The sequence below is a fragment of the Ambystoma mexicanum genome, chromosome 10, assembly GCF_040938575.1.
Source record: "Ambystoma mexicanum isolate Mex_15411 chromosome 10, UKY_AmexF1_1, whole genome shotgun sequence".
NCBI lineage: Eukaryota > Metazoa > Chordata > Amphibia > Caudata > Ambystomatidae > Ambystoma > Ambystoma mexicanum.
The window spans coordinates 1438674823-1438691177 of NC_090932.1; the positions used below are offsets into that span (position 1 = coordinate 1438674823).

Sequence of the window (16355 nt, forward strand, 5' to 3'; positions counted from 1 at the left end):
TGGCGATGCTTAGAGCTGCTCTAAGCGCATTGTTTTGTATAACTTGAGTCTGTGTAAATTATTTGCCGATGTGCCTGCTAGAAGGACATTGCAGTAATCAAGTTTTGCCCCTATGGTGGCTCTGACAATAGAAAGGCAGTGATTAGTTTAGTGGTGTGAGCAGCAGCTGAGGCGATGGCGCTGACTTGGCGTGTCATGCACAACGTAGAGTCTAGGTAGACTAGGGATTGGTTCTGCATCAAACGCCAGACATTGTGGAGTCTGGACAAAGGTGAGAGAGAATTGGGGATGAAGTGTTTTGAGTATAGACATCTAGAGTTTTGTTGAGAGGTGAATACTTAGAGGGATGACCATAAGACGAATTACAAAGTAGTCCAGATGACTAAATACTATGGTGAATATGCAAGTTTTTGTTCAATGGAATGTAAGAAAGTGGCAGTTTTACCTGATCAGGAGGATGAGCTGTGCTTGTGTGGAATTGATGAAATGGTAGTGTCTGCGATCACTGTCAAAGAGGACCCCAAGGTTGCATGCCTTGGGGGAAGGTTTGAGAAATTCAGGTAGAAAAGGAAATGGGAGAGAGAAGGCAGGGATGTAATTGACATTTGACTACAAAGTGATATCTAGTGGTGCATAAGGGAAGCAATTGGAAATATGAAAAGGTCTTGGTGTGGAATGAGAAAAAGATCTTGCCGTGATTAGTGTCACAGATGGCTTAAGGAATGCTCCCACTCAGAGACGGTTCAGTGTTTTTTGAGTTTTTCTGCAGGGTGCTAGCACCATTCCAAGTGCACCAATTCTTCCCTAACCCAGGTATCCCTATTCCCCAGGTTAGTATATGCTGCTGGTCTCTCCAGCATTGGATCCTTCATAGATTCACATGCTGTGGATAGTCCCTGGCCTCAGGCTGGCAATCCTTGGTTAACTTACGTTTGCATTGCCCAAAGCAAATAATGTTTATATTGTGTAGGCTGTCTATCTCCTTATTGGTGCTTTTGGTCCCAACCAATAGGACATAGTGTGGTTAGACCCTCCTCCTCATTCGCTCCTCAGATTTTTTTTCATGTTAATTTTATTGGCATTTCTTATAACAAAACATAAACACCCCCTCCGCCCACTCCCGTAGAACAGCTGCTCCTCTTTTAATTTCACCCAATCACCACTCCACCTATGCATAATATTATCCTCAAAACACGTCCAAAGCGAATCCTTTGCGGACACCAGTTTACTTGATGATTTTTATGGAGGAAGTTCCAATACCAAGTCCCAGTCGTCCTTGAATTTCGTCTGATCTCCTTGTATTGTATATGTCACCCACTCTAAAGAAACATAGTGCCAGATCTTTGCCAGCCACTCCAGTTCTGTAGGGGTCGACCTCTGTTTCCATTTCAGGGCGACCAAAGATAAGGCTGGCACACTAAGAACCATATACACCTTTTTTGGAGGTTTTGTTAATAGATTGTCCATTACATCTCCCAGGCCCAGCATTGTTTCTCCCATATCTCTACTTATTTAAACCCTGAATGTAGTTTTCATTGCCACCTTAAGAGCCTTCCAAAATGGTTGCAAAACTGGGCAGTCCCACAAAATGTACCTCCATGTCGCTGCATCCCTACACCCCTCCAACATTCATTCAACAAATTAGGATAACATTTGTATAGTTTTTCGGGAGTTAGATGCCATTGTACCATTATCTAGACCCACATTTCCTGAATCTGGAGTGCTTCCATACGATTTTGGGATCCCCTGCCACACCACCTGCCATTGTTCCTCCGATATCGGGGTGTTTAAAACTTTGTCCCATTGTTTCATATAAACCCATTGCTCATGAGATGGGAGTTCTGTAAAAAAAAATGTGTATATAATGCGCCGACCATATGACAGTCGCCTGAATTACTGGTCCAATATTTTTCAAAGAGGGTAAAGTCCCTTGTTGCCACCTGTTTATTCCCTGCCGTCTGTAACCAATGTCTTAGTTGTGAATATCTGAAGCGTTCTTTCTCAGGTATATCAAACGCCTGTTTGCATTGTTGAAATGGCCTAATCTGAATCTCGATCCAGTCTACCATCTTCAGACATCCTCCCTCATCCCACTGCCAAAAGGCTCCTTGTTCTATCCCCGTTGTAAATTGGGGGTTATGAAATAAAGGCGTGAACGGGGAGGGGAATGTTGTTATATCCACCTTTCGAATCAGCTCATCCCAAACCTCACCTATCAAGGCTGTGATTTTATTTCTGTATATGTTGGCGGGTCTGTCCGCCTTCTGACACCACAACATTTCTTCCAGGGGTTTGGCCACAAACTCCCTATCCATCCATAACCAGATTCACGGCCCCACCCAACCCCCCCGAACCATTCCCGGATTATTTGTAATTGAGCCGATTGATAATACATTTTAAAGTTTGAGGCTCCCCATCCCCCCACACGTTATGGGTGCCGTCAGCACCTTCCAGGCACCCCTTGTTTTTTTTCTGTTCCATATAAAGGCCCTCACCATCTTATCTAAATTGTAAAAAAAAGTGCGAGGAACAGCCACTGGTAGGGCCTAGAAGTAGTATAGAACCTGTGGTAGTACTATCATTTTCACAACATTTATCCTGCCTATCCATGATATCAAAAGAGGATTACGTTCTTCTAACCACTTTTCAATTGTAGACAGCAATGGGGGATAATTAGCCTGATAAATTGATTCCAATGAGTCGGTTATCCTCACTCTCAGATATTTAAGCACTTTCTCTGTCTTCAAGTACGGACCCACATCTATAGCCTGTTTCGTAGGTGAATTGCCCCCCTAAATCAACATCTCTTCCGATTTCGGAGTATTAATGTTCAACCCAGCCACCGTACTAAATTTTTCCAGATCTGCTGATAGTCTTGGGAGTGACTCTATCACTGCTGATACCATGAGAATTAGATCTTCAGCGAACGCCATCACTTTATATTCTATTCCCCCAAAAAGAATTCCTCTAATATGCTTGTCCTTTCGGATTCTAGAAAAAAAAGCTCTAAAATGTATGGCGCATAAAACCGGGGATAACTGGTATCCTTGTTTAGTACCCTGTGATTCCCTGATCCCTTGAGATAGCTTGCCATTAATGGCCAGCCGTAAGATCGGTGTCCGATAGTTTGCCTTAATCGTGTTCATAAATCTCGGCCCAAACCCCATCCTTTCCATTGTACGAAACAAAAAGGACCACTCCACATGATCAAATGTTTTTTCTGCATCCAACGTTATAATTCCTGCAGCCTGCCTCAGCTTATTTATCTTTTCAGTCAGATGACTTGCCTTCCTTATGTTATCGAAAGTTTGTCTTCCTTTAACAAATCCTGATTGATCCGGGTGGACACATTTAGGTATTATATTTTCAATTCTAATGGCTAAAATGTTGGTAAATATTTTCGCATCTATATTAATCAGGATGGGTCTATATAACCCACAATGTGTTTTATCTTTGTTAGGCTTGGGAAATAGGACAACCTTTGCCTCTTTCATAGTCTGATGTTTCCTGTGGTTATAAAAGAGTTGTAAAGCAAAGTTAAGATAGTGGTTAATGTGTCTATGTATGTCTTGTAGAATAGTGCCGGATAACCATGTGGTCCTGGAGCCTTATTTAATGGTAGTGATCTAATTGCTGTTCTTACCTCCTCCAGAGTAATATCCCTTTCCAAGTCATCTCTCTCCTCTGTCAATTTTATTTAAATGGGACTGCCTTAGATATTCCTCCTGTGTTTCTTCATCTGGGGAATCGGTAGTGTATAATGCAGAGTAACTTGATAAGCTTTATTTGCCTTTTATATAGTACAGTTGTTTTAAGAACAGTATATATTTCTCTGCTTGTTTTGTCTGTAGCAATGATAGTTGCCCCTAATATGCCTATATTCCCTCCTCAATGGACACTCCTCCATCCTTTTCCATTGTACTCATTACCCCTTTAAGTTGCGATTCTAACTGGCATTCAATTGTGGCTAATTGTTTATACTTAACAGGCTGCCTCTCAATTAACTCCACCCTCATTGTGGCTTTAAAAGCGTTCCAGACCGTCAGTTTGGACATTCCCGGAGTCATAATTGTTTCAAAGAACTTCACGATTTTACCCCTTATCTCATTGCCTATGACCGAATCGGCTAACAAATTTGGGAATTCCCAACTCCACATCCCAAACCGGCCACATTCCAGCTGTATCTCTATTGTTATGGGAGTATGATTGGATAAACTAATGGGGCGTAGATCCATTTTGCTTACCTTCCCCAGTAACGTGGCTTACCCATGTGTAATCGATCAAGGATAATGATCTGTGAACATGGGTGTAGAATGTAAACCCTCTTGTACCTTTCTGAGTTTCTTTCCAGGAATCTACCATGGCTAAACGTGTCATATTTGCTCGAAGTTTGAGAGGTGCCTCTGAGTAGTGCTTGCTGTTGTAATTCTATCCAAGAGTGGGTCCCATGCTATATTAAAGTTCCCTGGTATTAAAATTTGTCCAATTGAAAACTTATCAAGTTTGTTTAGCACGCTAATGGGAGTCCTTGATACATACTACAGTAAAAAAAAGTTGCATTTTATTAATAGGAAACAGTTTCTTCGTTTGCAACATCCACAGAGCTGATTTCTGAGGACAGCAGTTAAGTGGGAATGGAGAGTTAAAAAAAGTGACATTGAAGGCCGTGCTACCTGTGGCCTTAAACATTTCTTCGAGGGAGACCAACATACCGACTGTATATACTGCTTGTATCCTAACCACATGGTAGAGCAGTGTGACACGTCTGGTAAACATCACAAGCAGAAACATCTTTCAAGGTCGCCTTTGACGAACCAGTCTAAAACAGCCCCATTGTTGAGTACACAGCACCTTCCAACAACCTTGTCGACGAGTAAACACTCATCAAGTAAGCACCAGTTGACAACAGCTCCGGTTTCCTCGACGTCCACTTCAGATAAGCAGATTACAAGCATGTCGACTAGTAAGCCCACACTGCAGGTTAGCAGAGCAGATCTCTGTCTGCGACAGATGCAAAGCCGCCAACTAAGCACACGTCGTTGCCGGTCCTGCCGATGGAGAAATAAGCACTGTCCAAGATTACAGACACTCCGGAGCCTGGGGCTACTACACCAGGTAAATCAACTCCTAAGGGGATGATATTCTCCCACAGAGGGCACTCAACAGGATTCAGGGCACTCATCGACAGGATGCAGGGCACCTGCAGGCAATTACTTAACCGGTCTCACCCATTGCATACTCCATGGACATCTTGCAACATGATATAGACACTGAAAACTGTGCCTGCTCCACCTGTTGTGCCTCAAAGTCAGAGTCTCACTTTAGCCTAGATCCTAGACTACCCACAACCCCATTGAGAAACGCTTCTCTTTACCCCTTCATGGCGTCAATTAGGACGATGATACCTGGATGAGGCACTTCATCCAAGGCCGGGACCAAGCCACTTGCTTAAGCGGAAATGCTAGCCCTGTGTACAAACCCACAAGCGATTTTGTCCCTGCGGGTACTGTCATTGCACAGCTGGATTCTGCCTTATCTCAGCCGCACCCGGAGTGCGACAGGTTCCACCAAAACAGATGTCCCTAAAACATTGCACAGCGATGTCCATCTCCCACACCCACCAGGGCAAGGTTGAGGTCTAGAACAAGAAGTAGTGCGCAGTCCGCCCACAGACCCTCAAGGTCCAGGTCACTATCAAGACCCTGATTACTGCTGAGATCACAGGGATGAAGTGGATCACCCATTCTACACAGGTCTCAGACACACACCACCCCCCCCACGACCCCGACCCTCACCACAGCAACATCCACCACAACACAGTCGCCACAAAGAGATGACTGGGATATGGACACACCGGTTGATGAACCTCCAGAAGAGGCGCAAATGCTATACCCGCTGGACATTTCGGCTTTCCAGAATATTATAAAGGCCTGCCAAGAGTTTGGCCTAGTTGCATTGGAAGAAAAAAAGAATGCTTCCTTTTTGATCATATGTAAAAGAGAGAAGCAGTGGTCTCCATCCCAATTTTGGATCACATATGGGGAGGACGACTTAAAACGATGAGACATCAATTTACGGAGCCTGCTGTAAAGGGAAGTATAAACATAAAGTTGAATCCTTTCGGACTCCACGCCAAAGTGTCTCACATCACAACCATCCCCAGAATCTGATGTTTCGGCAGCAGCGAGTAGGAAGGCCGGCTCTGACCAGCAGAAGTGTGCGGTCCCCCCAGAGAAAGAGCACTATGCCTTTGGAAAGAAGGTGCTGGCGATAGGCGCTACCACAGCCAAGGCAGCAAATTCCCTTGCCAGCGATGTGACCGAGAGATGTTAAAGCTTGACCCCCATACTAGAACATCTGTCAGAAGAGAAAGGGGAGGAGGCATCAAATCACAGCATAAGCATTGCTGTAGATCTGCAGATACAGGTTTTAAACAGATCGGTAATGGCATGGTGTTGAGGCGCCTGGGGTGACTCAGATGCAGGGACTGTAAGCCAGAAGTGTGTCACAAAGTGGTGGGGGATGCCTTTTGAAGGAGATGACCTCTTTTGACCTAAAATAGATGAAGCCCTCAAGGCCATAAGGGCAGACTCTGATACAGTGCGCTCACTCGCATCTATACAAAACCGGAGGTACTTTCGACCCGTGAGCTTCGGGAAGAGCAGGATCTTCCACCTTCACTAGAGTAGTTGGGTCATGCAGCAAGGGTTTGTCCTATTACAGGGTTTCCAGGAGAACCTATCAAGGATATCGGAGGTCAAAAGACTTAAGGCAGAGGCGTAAACTGGCTCCAAGCTCCCAGAGAAGGCAACGAGCGAAGCAGCAAGAATGACTGCACCCCAAGACAAAAGCAATGGGAGGGAAATGTGTCAAAGTAAGTTAAAAACTGGCAACACGTAACATCAGACAAATGGCTAGTGGAGACGATAACCCAGGGACATCTACTGGAATTTACAAAACTTTGCCCCAAAAGGTCCCCAAGTCATCACACACCTGCACACACAAAAGTATTACTACAAGAGGTAAAACGCATGTTATGAAAGCTGGCCACAGAGAAAGTACCAATGCGATACAGTGGACGAGGGGTCTCTTCCGGATACTTTGTCGTACGAAAACCAGACGGCAAATGGCACCCCATTTTGGATCTGTAAGCCTAACAAGTTCATAATGATGCAAAAGTTTAACCTGGTGACACTACCGCAGGTGATAAACTGGTGCAGCCCCACGATTATCTGGTGTCCCTAGACCTCCAGGACACATACTTCCAGATACCAATTCACATGAGGCACAGGAAATATCTCTGTTTTGTACAAGGGGCGCATTACCAATTTCGAGGCTTGCCCATTGGCCTCAAATCAGCCCCTCAATCATTTACAAAGTGTCAAAATAGCACAAATAGCCGCAAGCCTGCAAAGGGAGGGCAACCACGTCTATCCCCATTTAGACAACTGCCTTGTGAGGGCACCAACGAAGGCCAGGGCGCAAAAAATCCATGTCGCAGATGGTTCAGCGGCTTCAAGACCTCGGCTTCTCGAAAAATTACTAAAAATCCTTGCTTCTGCCATCCAAGAAATAGATTTTTCTTGGGGCGGAATTCTCAACAGGAGAGTATAGTGAGACCATCAACAGACAGAGCAAATAGGCTCATCTCTCTCATCCCCACCTTCAAGCCGAGGAAATGGCCCACAGTGAGTGATTGGGAACCATGGCATTGTGCATCTCGCTGATAACCAATTGCAGACTTCACATGAGGCCCCTACAGGAATTCATCGCCTCCAATTGGTCCCATGTTTCAGGAACACAAAGACAAATATGTATCACGACCAAACTGGCTCAAAAGCTCCGGTGGTGGGCCAACAAATCCCACCATAACGCAAAACACTCATCACCGAAGCACCCGTGGCAGGCTGGGGGCCCACGTCAACTAGGTCCATGTTGGCGGGCTATGGACAGCGAGGAGACGGTTCACCACATCAATGTGCTAGAACTGAGGGTGTTGAGAAGGGTGCTAAAATCCTTCCTGCTGATAGTGAAGGTGCGCACAATGAGGATCATGACACAATACTATAACAATGTATCACCGCAAGAAGGGCACGAGATCCACGACTATCTCCCTAGAGGCACAGCAGGTGTGGCACTTGACAATCCCCAATGGCATTTCTCTACAGGCCTTCCATCCCCCCGGAGTCAAGAACCAGTTGGCGGACAGCCTGAGCAGGCAGACAACTGACTCATGAGTGGGAGCTCAACGACAGCCAGCTGCAACTGATCTTTCGGTGGTGGGGTCGCCCATCCGTAGACCTGTTTGCCACCGACCACAACAAAAAGTGTACATGATTTGCCAGCAGGACCCTGCAACGGGGGTCGGTGGGGACGCGTTCTCTTTCCCGTGGATGAACTGGTTTGGCTACGCGTTTCCTCCATTCCCGGTCATATGTTGGGCAATACGATTGATCAGGGCACATCCATGCTGAGTGATCTTAATCACTCCGAACTGGCCACGCCAAATGTGGTACTCGGCCCTGCTTCAGCTCTCGGCAGATCAACCAATAAGACTATGCGATAATCTGGACATTTCACAAGACCACGGAAACATATTGCATCATGACCCTAAGTCACTAAAGTTGACAGCGTGGTTCCTGATTTTGCAGAATTCGGCCAACTAGCAATCCACTGGACTGCAATTATATTTTATCTGTGGCTATGACTCCTGTCACTGAGTCGTATAACCTCAAGTGGAAGAGGTTCTGTGCATGGTGTGTGAAACAGGGGGTGCAGCCACTCCAGGTACAACCAGAACAGCTGCTTCTGTATCTACTTTACCTACTCTACAAGATCTTGCTCATGAATCCATCCGATTCCACCTGGCGGCGATCTAGAGATACACCAGAAAGAGGAAAGGCATGCTGTTATATATGAACTGATTGATTAAACACTTTCTGAAAGGTCTGTTCAGAGCTTGCCCACCAACAGAGAGAGCTGCACCAGTCGGGACCCCCAATACAGTCATGGCGGGTCTCGTGAAGAAGCCTTTTGAGTTACTAGCCAACTCGAGTCCCTCTCATGGAAGGTGGTGTTCTGGGTGACTATCACGTTGGCTAGAAGAGTGTCTGAAATTCAAGCTCTATCAGTATACAAGCCGTATCTGCGGTTTGTGAAGAATAAAGTTCTACTAATGACCAATCCATGTTTCATTCCCAAGGTTCCAACAGACTTTCATAAGAAGCCTACCATTTCTTTACCAGTCTTCCAAAAGGCTACTTCTCCTGCAGAGCTAGCTCTGCACTCAGGATGTAAAGAGCGCCATTAAATACTACATCAACAGGACCAAGTACTTTAGGAACACAACGCAACCGTTCCTGGCATATGGTCCCATTAACAAAGTGAAAGGTCTGTTCAAATAGGGCATTTCTAGGTGCATTTCTTCAGTAATATCCTTCTGCCATGTGTCAGCAGGGAAACCGTTGGCTGCTCCGGCCCATCTTTCTTCCAGGCCATCAACAGCCTCGGCAGCATTGTGGGCGGTTGTCTCCATCAGACATTTGCCAAGCAGCTACCTGGTCAGTACTACATAAGTTTACGAAGCACTACTGCTTGGAGAAACGGCACGTATCGGGCATTCAAACAAGGAGAGCAGTCCTGCAGCATCTTTTTCAGTAAGGTAGGCAGTTTACCTTTTGCAGCAACCAATATTGCATACTGTTACAAAGTCTATTCACAGCATGTGAACCTCCAGCATTGGATCTTTCGGAGAAGGCGTACGTTGCTTACCTGTAACTCCTGTTATCCAGCATTGATATCTTTCATAGATTCACATGCGCCCTTCTTCCTCCTCTACAAGGTAAAAGCCTTCTGAATCTGGCCAGAATGATGAGTCAGAATCTGAAGAGGGGATGAGGAGGAGCATCTAACTCCTTGATGACCCATTGGTTGGGAGCAAAAGCACCCATAAGGAGGGTGACAGCCTACACAATATACAAATGCTTTGCTTTAGGCAATAAAAAACATAAGGTAACTGAGGATTCCCAGCCTGACGCCGGTGAATATTCAAGGCATGTAAATCTATGAAAGATACCAATGTTGGAGAACAGGAGTTGCAGGTAAGCAACTTACTCCTTCCTACTGTTTAAGTTATGCCTTTGCTATGAAGGAAAGCCTAAAGGCAAATGCCTTTTCTACCAAAGCTCTTTCAGATACTTTCTAGATGGCCCTACACAATCAATGAAGTTAGTCAACTAAAAGGGGTTTTGGTGTGTGTATTTCAGATACACTGCTCGGCTCTGCCTACTTCCTTTTTTAAAAAAAAGTTGTTTATTAAGTTTGATATTCATAACGCATACAGCATAGCTAAAACTCAGCAAACACGCTACCAACACCAACCCCTTCCTAAACTCGAAGAAGCACAGTACATCCAAAAAGAAAGCCCTTGTAAACGTAACTGTAATGTTCGTTCAGCATATGATACATTGATCCTACCACAAAATCCAAATCATTAACAGGGAGGCTCTCCACTTAAAACACAAAGTCACAGCAAAGAGAAACACAATCCTCCCTCCCGCTCCTGGCTGCCCCCAACCATCCCACAAAGCTTCCCCCTGCCACCCTGCCCCCCATCCACTCCAGCAGTCCAGCGCAACCACGTAGACTTCAGTTATTCACCTTCAGTGTCTGAGTTCGCAATGTCTCTGCACATATATGATCACAGGGGAGCCCAATAGTCTAATGGCCTACTTCTGCTCCGTAACGTGGAGGCATATGCAGGTTCACGCCTTTCACAAGAAATTAGACCAGATCCATTAGTTTATAGTTGTAGCTCTCTGCTTTTTCCAGGCGTTGGCTATCCGTGACCGCGCCACTGTCTAGGCCATTCCCAGCAACTTCCTATCGGTCCTAGACAGCACATAGAACCAGGCCAGGAGCCAGGCTTCCTTCAGGGGAACTAGAGGGACAATCAGTGACCATTTTACCCATAATCTCGTGGATTCGCTCTCAGAAGTGCCGACTATGTACACAGTCCCATACTATTTGCATAAAGTCTGCAGGGTCCACCTGGGTTATAGTATACCTGATTAAAAATTTGAAATGTGTTAAGCAATCTCCATTATGCAGGTAAGCTCTCCGGGATAGCATACATATGTCGCCATTACAAATCAGGTAAGGCCCTCCCCAATGACAACTCCCATTTTGCTGTGAACGAGGTTGTCCACCCCCTCCCCTCTGCGTCTTTATAAGTTTGCATAAGAAAGGCACCATCTTGGTAGGTCCGGGTGGATTGACCAGGAACTGAACCAGAGGGGAGTTCTCTGGCGCCTCAGGGAAGCACAGCTACCTTCCACTGAGGTTTACTCTGAGCCACAAGTACAGCAGCATCGTCACTGCATTCCAGGCACCTCTATCCTTCAATACAACCAGGGAATAAATCTAACATCCTGTACCAAATACCCAAGATTATGGACTCCCAGCTTCTAAAAATGAGTCCTAAAGACCTTCTCATGTGTGATACCAATCCCATGTACAGTGTATATCGCACATTTAGGGTTGTACATCCTTCTGCCCTCCCCCGCCATTGCCAGCTCCCAGGCCCGGCACGTGACATCTACAGGCAGCACTGCCATCCCCTAGTCGCGGTTCTCCCCTCCACCCAATAACATCGTCTGGCCAAGTCTTCGCCCTCTCCAGTCTAATATTTGGGAGGTCGGGAAATGGGTGCCACCACCAGACTGCGTACTGCATCTGTGCCGCCAGGTAGTAACCATACAAATCGGGATATTCCAGCCCCCCCCCTTCAAAAACGAGATGGAGGAATCACTGGCACGTTATTGAAAACATATTGCATCTTGGGAACCACTGCCCGACTCGGCCTTCTTCCTATCATGCCCACATGCTCCTTTCCCTCTCGGTCTGATTTTCTCTTCACACCTACTTTTTCAAACTTCACCCAGTTCTTTCCTTCTACTCCCTACGTGTTTCTACTCCATCCTTCCGATTTCACACCCTCCACTCCCCACCCTACCTGAGACTGGGCTATCTGTTCCCCACTGTTTCTTCCCCTGATTGCTTGTAGACCCCTTGCTACCAAACTGCACACCCTCCGCTGTTAACTTCCTGCTCCATTGTTACTCTGGAACCCTCAACATGTACTTGCCACTATGATTGTAAAGCACTCCATTGCTTCCTTGAAACGAGGTCCACGATCAATACATGCATCAATAACAACCCTAAAAAAGGTATTTCTAGAATGTCAAGACGGAGAAAGGCTGAAAGGTGAGAAGTAAGGGCAATGTAAAAAAAAGTTGCTATATCCTTGATAGTTTGTGGACCAAAAAGGCCATTTGAGGCAGAAGTTGTTTGGTTATTGGAGAAGTGGCTCAAGTTTGGGCAAGGAAGTAGGTCTGAAGATGCAGAAAGAGGTAAGAGCTTGTGTAAGAGTGGTGGCGAGAAAGGAGGTGGGCCACAGCAACCTTGGTGACCGATGAGAAGTAGATGGTCAGGGCAAGGGGGTAGCCTAGCTTACTGGGTTGGATGACTGGGACGAAATTAGTTTGGGAAAGTTGATGGCTTTTGCTTCATCAAGAGAGGTACTGAGGGAGGATAGAGCAGTCTTATTGGTGGACAAGAGAAGGAAGGAACAACTTATTTCCAACCCAAACATCCATATTTCTATTTTAAAGGTATGTTTGAGTTGGAAATTCAATGAAAATAAATTCTATGAATATGCTTTTCGATGGAAAAGCATTTGAATGGATACATTTCGATGGATAATGTTTCGATCGAAATTAAGCCGGTCAATTGGCACAGCGAGTAGAGCGCTCGCTTTGACATCCGTGCAGCGCTTGCTAACGCAGGTTCGAATCCCGGCGGGGCCAAACTCAGCCTTTCATCCTTCCGAGGTCAATAAATGAGCACCACACACCGTGGGTAATAAGCAGCGCTCAGATACCGGAGTTCGTAGTGCTATATAAATGCCAAATTATTATTATTTTATTTTTTATTATTATTTCGATCGAAAGACTGCATACCAGCCCAGGCCAATTGTGTGCGGTCCAAAAGAAAGTATATATCTGTAATAAAACAAATTCTGTGAAAGCATGTTGGTTGAAGGGACATTATGGTTGACATCAAATTCATTAGACAATCTGTTAAACCAACACAAAACCACAAAACCAAAAAGTGGCACTTATGCTTTCTAAAGCAACCCCTACTGCACCACCGTCATCTTAAAAGAACCATAACTCAGCCTCCACCATGCAAGGTTCATGATGCCACATGTGGCAATGCAAATGACCAATCTTTCGGATACGAGATGAGCAACAAAACAAATGTAACTAGTGTTAAAACCTGGTTTCCCAAACTAGAATAGACGTGCATGCATAGCTGGCATATGTTGGGTTTGGTTTTGGGTTGCAACCATAACGTACTAGCATAGATTATTCTTTATTCTCATTGAAAATATGCCGCCTTTGCCAAGTTACGTGTTTAAAGGTTTACACGAATGCCTGAGTTTTGCCAGGATTTTTATGTGCATCTCATTTCAGATGAATAATGATCATTATATTTCTTGTTGTGAAACCATACATTTCTCAGATGAACACCTTCTCATTTATCCACTCTTTAGGGGATGCTGTAACCACAAATGATGTGATAAACCAATTATTGCACCATGTTGGTGCTATGAGCATTCATCAATTGAATCTTCTCGCTACTGGTAACAGCCAGCTGATCACAAACTTTTTGGGAAAGCAGCATCCGATTGAGGCCCATCACCTTAGCAGTATTTGTGACATTATGGAGAAAGCAATGGTCAACGGCGATACATGCATCATCCGCTGCATCCTTGTTGTGTTTCAGGTAATCATTTTTACCCCAAGACTAATCTTGCAATTGAAAATTGAGCACAAAGTGTCTGATTTCCATCTTGTTTGTGAACTTGCCCAGCCAGAGATCAGAAAACTGTTTTCCCTTACAAATGAAGAATGTATTTGTGCATCCTACTGGCCACCAACGCTGTTCATGCACCTGCGTCTGTTCCTTTTGTTTTCCTGTTCCATGGACCCGATTGAAATTTTTATTTTTTATTTTTTTTTTAATGCTTGGCATCACTTGCACGTGTTTTTTCTTCAATGCCCAAGATTTTGGAAGTGCTACATCTGTTAGGCAGAATTACATGCAGTACCCTTGGGGAACACTGCATGCAATTAAGACTACAAGTGTCAGTACAATTTCACCTTTGGTACAAGCCTGTACTACACAGATGTGGTAGCAGTGGCTGAGCAGCCAGACTTATCTCAAGAGTTTAGTGAGCAGTAGAACAAGTTACAGAAAGGACCAACAAATACAATGATTCAAATATACACAGAATCAAGGTTTCTTAGTAAAAGAATATACATTTATTCACAGTCAGAAAACATTCCACTAGCAAGAGCAGCTCAATATCACACTAATAAACTACAATACACCACCAATATGTTACTGAACAAATTCAGCTCCCCTGAATTGGGAGCAAAATGGCACTTCAGTTACTTATAAAAGGGGATAAAAAGACAAGATTATAAGAAAGGCAGCCCAAAAACATTCATAGACAGGGCAAAGGGATTCAGTTAACTACAACCAGCAATTCTTCTCAATTCTCCTGGGCCAAAGTCAATGGTTCAGAGCTTTTGTATAGGATAGCACAGTTCTGGTAAATAACGGTTAAGTCTTTGCCACAGATTTTGGCTAGGCGAAAAGTTTGACAAATGTTTAGGGAAGGACAAGCCTTTAAAGAAGAGAAAAGTTCCACAAACTCTCTTGATGGCCGAAAAGATTTCCGGAGCGCGTTTGCACAATACCTTTTCAATGAAGAAGAGCTGTAGCTGAGGCAGTTGTTACTGGCAGTTAGAGCAGATTTTGCTGTTCCTGAGCTTCAGTCGTGGGGATAAGGAGGACGTCGGGAGGTTCCTGCACTGCCCAGGGAAGAGGCCACAAGCTGGCTCAAACGTCGGGTTAAGGTGTGAGTGCCTTAAAGTCCACAAGCTGGTTTCCTTCCCTCTAGCTATCCAGTTTTCAACAGCACTCTGATGAAAATTCGACCACATGGGGACGGTGTCCAGGTGGCTTGTGAATTGGTTGGTCCCACCAAACTCAAGGGAAGAAGTTAACATTTAAGGGCTTCTTTGTCGATGGAGTTTCAGGCAATTCGGACCTGCAGCAGGGCTTCACCGGTCGTCCAGGAGTTGCAGCAGTCCTCTTCCTTCACTTCTTCTTCGGTTCTTTCGTTCCAGTGGTCGACTCTGCTTTCCAAGTCCCAGAGACCGGCTTTTAAACAGTTTCCCCCATTCATTCCAGCCTGGCTGTCACTCACACAGCAGGGTGGCTGTCCTTGCCGGACAGCCAGCCGGCCAATCACGCCAGAGTGCATTCAGGTCTCCTAGGAGACTAAGCACAGGGAGTTTCAGGCACCTCCATCACATCCTGTCCACCCCAGTTACCCTGGCGCCAGAGGAGGGCTTCAGTACTGAAGCCCGCCAAAGGCCAACGAACAAAGGGACCAAACCAGGTTTGGCACGCAGAAACAAACGCAAAAAGGACCTTTCCTAAAACAAATGGTGAAAAAAGTCGACCAGAGTCTGTTTTTACACATGGGTCTTGGACGCCATATTGAAAAACATGACTGACCCGATTTTCTAGCTAACGTTGTTCATGGTCGGTTAAAATCATGGTAGTTTGATCGAAACCACTACCACCAGCCATTTAAAGTAGGAAAGGGTAACATTTGACTGTTAGATGAGATTTTGACTCAGGGGAAGCTAGGCAACCCCTCCCACACTCTATAGTAAGATAGTGTGTGCTGGGTCAGTACATTTAAAGTTACTAGTAAAGTCAGTTTAACTTTACATGTTCTGGGAGACAGTAGTCTGTCCCTGAGAAGGAATTTAAACCTTAGGAAGTCTGAAAGACATTCCTGTGCCACTGCTCTGAAGGTGCTGTGCATCGCACAGAAAAAGATGATGCCTATGGAGTTGTGTTGAAACTCCATAACCAAAGAACACAAAAGTAAAACGCACATCAGAATACTTGGAAGAGTGGGAAAAAAAGGCTCATTCTTCCCAGGTAAAAAAAAATAAAATCCTAGAAATCCAGCAAAGTTGCTGGGGGTCTCAAAAGGTAAGGGAAATAAGCACATATTGAGAATTCTCCCTAACATCCTTATGAGTGAACGCTGTAAAAACGTAGTGCTGTCTAGGGCAGTAATATTTTTTACTCTACCCCAATAAACCAAGTATATGAAAATACATTTTTGGTCACGTGGATGACATACATTCCATCAGATTTTATGTATACTTTATATTCCCACTGTTAAGATCCTTTTATAGACT

At 45.0% G+C, this 16355-nt stretch overlaps 1 protein-coding gene across 8 annotated transcripts in view; it reads left to right on the forward strand.

Annotated features, from left to right (window-relative positions):
* Positions 1 to 16355, forward strand: part of HECTD4 (HECT domain E3 ubiquitin protein ligase 4) — a 4298785-nt gene that overhangs the window by 287591 nt on the left and 3994839 nt on the right. For all 8 annotated transcript variants that reach the window (XM_069619495.1, XM_069619492.1, XM_069619493.1 and 5 more), the window contains exon 12: positions 13616 to 13848. In XM_069619495.1, the coding sequence (XP_069475596.1) occupies positions 13616 to 13848 (233 nt within the window). The remainder of the gene's footprint in view (positions 1 to 13615; positions 13849 to 16355) is intronic.